The sequence below is a fragment of the Pterocles gutturalis genome, unplaced genomic scaffold (genome assembly GCF_000699245.1).
Source record: "Pterocles gutturalis isolate BGI_N339 unplaced genomic scaffold, ASM69924v1 scaffold39670, whole genome shotgun sequence".
Taxonomy (NCBI): domain Eukaryota; kingdom Metazoa; phylum Chordata; class Aves; order Pterocliformes; family Pteroclidae; genus Pterocles; species Pterocles gutturalis.
The window spans coordinates 4,723-9,504 of record NW_010147327.1 but is presented as its reverse complement, the minus strand read 5'-3'; the positions used below and the strand labels follow the sequence as shown (position 1 = coordinate 9,504).

At 39.1% G+C, this 4,782-nt stretch overlaps 1 protein-coding gene across 1 annotated transcript in view; it reads right to left on the bottom strand.

The window, feature by feature from the left end:
* Nucleotides 1–824: 824 nt before the first annotated feature.
* LOC104470901 (guanine nucleotide-binding protein-like 3) overlaps nucleotides 825–4,782 on the bottom strand; it is a gene marked incomplete at its 5' end in the record, with an annotated part of 8,635 nt that continues 4,677 nt past the window's right edge. The window contains 6 exons of the mRNA XM_010086011.1: nucleotides 825–974; nucleotides 1,443–1,654; nucleotides 2,221–2,357; nucleotides 3,086–3,228; nucleotides 3,886–4,069; nucleotides 4,438–4,525. Of these exons, the coding sequence (XP_010084313.1) occupies nucleotides 825–974; nucleotides 1,443–1,654; nucleotides 2,221–2,357; nucleotides 3,086–3,228; nucleotides 3,886–4,069; nucleotides 4,438–4,525 (914 nt within the window). The remainder of the gene's footprint in view (nucleotides 975–1,442; nucleotides 1,655–2,220; nucleotides 2,358–3,085; nucleotides 3,229–3,885; nucleotides 4,070–4,437; nucleotides 4,526–4,782) is intronic.

Sequence of the window (4,782 nt, the reverse complement as noted above, 5' to 3'; positions counted from 1 at the left end):
AACAGATGCATAGCAGAAAGATGCTTAGTGCCAGGTATTTATTCTAAGTGCTTAATTCGTTGAGCACCTGCAGGGCCTCTTGGCCATTGTTACCCCTGTTCTGCTATAGGTAGAGTGCAGCAACGCTTCCTTATTGCACAAGGCAACGTTTTGCTTCACAGTTACCAGTTTGTTGCCATGTATAAGAGGTGTCATCACAAAATACGTCTTTTGTTCAAGAGCACTGTAAGAACAAGCAGCTTGTTCTCCAGTGAAGAGAGATTACCAGTATCATGATCTCAGTTACCTTTCCCACTGAAGCTTCTGGAGCAGTGTTTAGATAAAATACCCTGTCTAGCTGAAATAAGTAGCATTTCCTAGACAACCTTTACCTATGAAAGTTCTACGTGTTTTGCAAAAGTATACTGAAAACTCACTGGTCTAGAGGTAGTCTCTATAATCCTCTAGGAAAAACAATTAAATTTTATGAAGGGAGGATAAAAACATACCTTGACATTTAATTTCTTGGATGTGACTACAATTAAACACTTACCATTGTTTTTCAAAGAAAAAGACAAAGGGTTTATCCCTTTGAAACATTTTTATAATGCAAAGTGAACAGATTAACTCAGTCTATTAGGAATTTTTTAAAATAGACCTTTTTTTTAATACAGGAAATAAAGTTTAGGACTTAAAGCTGAATACAGTCAGTTTCCTAGACCTGTATAAAATCTGGAACCATCAAGGGAGATGATATATACATTATTTGACACAACACTAACTGTGGATCTTTGCAGCAGCTCTGGTATGCAGCATTCCTCCAACTTCTGCCCCAACACAAGTCTTCATGACTGTTCTGAAAGCCAGTAATAAGAGTCTCCAAACTGTATCTTCACACATAATTCATTACACATAGTCTGTATTAAAATCATAGGCATCATCTTCATCTGCTGTCTTATCCAAGCTGAATGATAGTGAATTGGAATGTTCGCTTTCTAAGAAAAGAAAATCATGTTTTAGTGAAACCAATGCAAGTGCTAGAGTACTTGCTAGTACTGCTAGACTGTCCTTCAAGCTGGGGTTTTTAATACAGACCTGCTATCTGCTTTTCTGAATTTGTAGAATTTGTTTGTTGTTTTCCAGGCTTTGTTTTCCTGGTGATTTGAACTTTGCTTTCCTGAAAGTCAGAAAAGTCAGATGTGTTTTTTTCAGACATTACTAATGAAGCCTCCCATGCAAATGAAACCTAACAAAGACTGATTGGTGTGGATGAGCCTTAGAACAATGTTGTTTCCTTAATAAAATTAAGCAAAAAGCCCAACCCTTACCTCCAGGAGAAAGACTTTTTGATTACTCCTGGTGGCTCCACAGTGCCTATACATTCTCAGTTTACAGAAAGATACTGAGTATTTTGATGTCAGGATCTAAGTAGGTAGAAGAAGCCTAATGAAACCCTGACTTACCTTTTTGACATCATTGTCTTCTTCTGCACTGTCTTGATCATCATCACTTTCTGTGAACTCCTCCTCCTCTTCTTCTTCCTCCCCCTCCTTGCTTGTTTCCAAACTTTCCCACTCAGACACTTCCTCTATCACTTTATTTTCCTCTATTGTCCCATTTGCCATACCAGCTGACTGGAAAATGATGCTGCTTGCTGGACTGGGGTATTTTAAAGCTGGGAAAAACATAGGAAGTGTCTATTAAGTCACTGTTAGACAGTACCAGATGTAATGCCTACTCACCAACAAGACACCCATTTTAGGCTGAAAACCAAAAAAAGATAGTCCTGCCCCCTCCCTTCCATAAGATGGCACTCCCACATAAACAGGTAGAACAAAGGACAACTACTGAGAATAGCTTTCCCTGAGGCATCTACAGAACACTGCTAGGAGCTGAAAAGACTTGAATTTGAGTATAGATTGTACTGAGTAAAATGTATTTTGTTGGCTTAATTAGCCAGTGTTTGTTTGCTCTTCAATGTTCTTTTCCCCTCTTTCCTATTCAGGAGGGTTAGGTCAGATAAGCAGAAACTAAGAACTAGCAGGGGTAATTTGTGTTAAGACAGCACACAGATACACTGTTCTGTTGCATCAGAATCCATTTATTTCTTAAAAGGTTAATATTCACTGCATATTGGCAAATATATCATATAAACCCCAAGAGGGCTTCAATTCAAAATCTCCCATTAAGTCTACTACTGCCACTCTTAATGGTAGCACTGCATTACAACAACAGTCCTACCTTGGACAGTGGTGTTGTTTTCTTCTTCTAGGCTCTTTAAATTGAAGCACTCCTGCATTTCAGCTATTTTGTCTTCTGTAAGATATGGTGGCAGGCTCTGAGATCCTGGAGGTTGTGAGTGGTAGCTTATTTTAGCTCTGGGAAAATGAAATATCAGCATTAAAAAAACAACCAAAGATAACATAGTTAAATCCCTGTATTTAAAAATAAAACCCTGAGCACAAACCCTTCCAACTCCTCAACCTAACTACTAATTTATTATCATCTGTTTAACAGCAGTTAAGTAGCTGTTTAAATTTGACTCTGAAGTTATCAATAACAGTATTAAGTGGATAGCCCACTGCTGAGAGGAAAAATAAACGCCATACTTGTCACTGCCAATCATCTGCTTGTAAACTCATAAGCTGTAAAAGCAGCTGAACCACTTGAGCAGGGGAAATAGTCACTCAGTTACTGATTTTTGAGTTACATTTATTCCCACCATCAGAATGTAGGAACCGCTATGAATTTCCACAGAAAATTTGCCATATCCTTTCCTGTGTGTAGAAGAGGACTATATGAACTCAGTGTTTGAGAAGGCAGATTCCCCAAACAGACTGGTAAAAGTCAGCAAACTGGCTATGGAGTAATGTGCAATGTGCTTTCACTCTTTCAGAGTATCCTTCACTTCTTTAGGCAATTATCCATGGATGGCATTCTCTAAGTCTGCTAGCCAATCCAGCTCTCTTTATCAAAATAAAATGGGGGGGTGGGGAGAAGCAGCCTCTCTTTTCTAAGTACTTCTCAGGACTCAGAGCTTCTGCTGTGATAGATTAACAATGCGCAAAAGGTGAGCAGCATAAAGCAAAATTCATAGCATACATACCCTGTCCAGTCACAAAGTAGTAATTTAGCTGCATTCTCTATATCAGGAACACCTCCCTTTTTCAGCATACCCCTTTTCTGAGCAAGTAAAGTTAAAAACTCTTCAGTGTTCCTGAAATCTGGGATGCTATAGTACATCATTACCTAGTGCAAAAGAAAATGGCGCATTCAGAAAGCGATAACCATTTTTGTCTTAGTTTTAGGAATTAAAAAAGCAAACTGAGTTACAATGAAAACGAACAAGCATGCAAAAAGCTGTTTTTTCTCATGCATGTGGGACTAAACGTTACAAAGCAAAATGCCTACTTCAACAAATTCATCTAGCACCCATACTAGTGGGTGTGGTGAGACAGCACACTAGTTTGTGAAAAAAGTTATCCCAGAACTGAATGGGAATTCAGCTTAGGTTCATCTACTTGAAACTAGAGTGAAATCAGAGTTGGATCTGAGGTCTTCACTGTAATAATAAGAAGCAGTCAGAATATCCTCATTTTTCACTCTGTGATACTGTGATGAGATCTTAAAAGCACGGTTTTTTAAAAATCAGAAAAGTTATTGGGAAAACAGACTCTGGTTGACAGGATCCTGGCATATTGATTTCTGCCTTCCATTTATAAGGATGAAAGATCACACTCAGTGTTGGATACACTAGCCAAACTAAACTTTGCGACCCTGTAGTTAGCAGAAAGCAGTGCAGAAGCTACCACAACTAGTTGAAGTGAAACAAACTTTGGTTATTGGCCTAAGAAACCTACCGAGAAGTCAAATGCAGTAAGAAATATGGAAAAAGATAGAGCTCACCTGCTGTTTACTGCAGTGATTTAGAATGGCATCTACTCCTTCAAGCACATCTGCTGAGCCCGATTCTTCAGTGTCTATGATACTTCTCAAGGCCAGAGCCAGGGCGTTGTTGGAAGGATCTGCAATTATACTTGGACTGTCTAACATCTTTGTCTGTTTATCAATGTGCACCATTTGCATGGACCTATTCAGGGAGAAATGCACTGTGAGTAGATAAATCAGCTAGCAAAGGACTGGTAATGGTGAGGGATGCAGGACAAGGCTCAGAGTTTGACTCTCTGTGAAGTGCATTCAGTCCGTTTCAGTGCTTTCTCATCATGTGCTTTGCGTAGGACAGAAATCTACAGGTACAAAAAGAGTGTGTTCCCTCATGACAGCTTGCATCACACAGATCTGTATCTTTCATCCTGGCAAACTGAAATGTGCATTTAAAACTGCACACAGGGACACACTTTGCCCCTAATGGACAGGAATTGTACACAAACAACAAACTCAAGGTAATCAGAACACAACAAACAGGGAAATTAACAGCTTTTATCAGACTCGGCTTACTTGGTAACACCCCTTGCTAGGCCAACATTGCAAGCACGAACTCCTTTAAGACTGTTGATTATGCTGCTCTTTCCCACATTAGGAAAACCTGAAGAAAAACCACATAAATCCTTGTAGTTAAATAAGAAAATTCAGCCTATGTAACACTGATCAAAACTGCTTCTTCCAGGTGTCTTTGGTAAAGTACATTCAGAGTGAGATCAGAGTTGGATTTGAAGTCTTCACTACAGAAGTAAGACAAAGTCTGTATCCTCATTTCTCACACTGGTAATAAAAGGGACATGAAAGGTATCACTGAATGTGACACCACAAATCTTGTCAGATAGGAGGAAGGCAGTGCAAGCT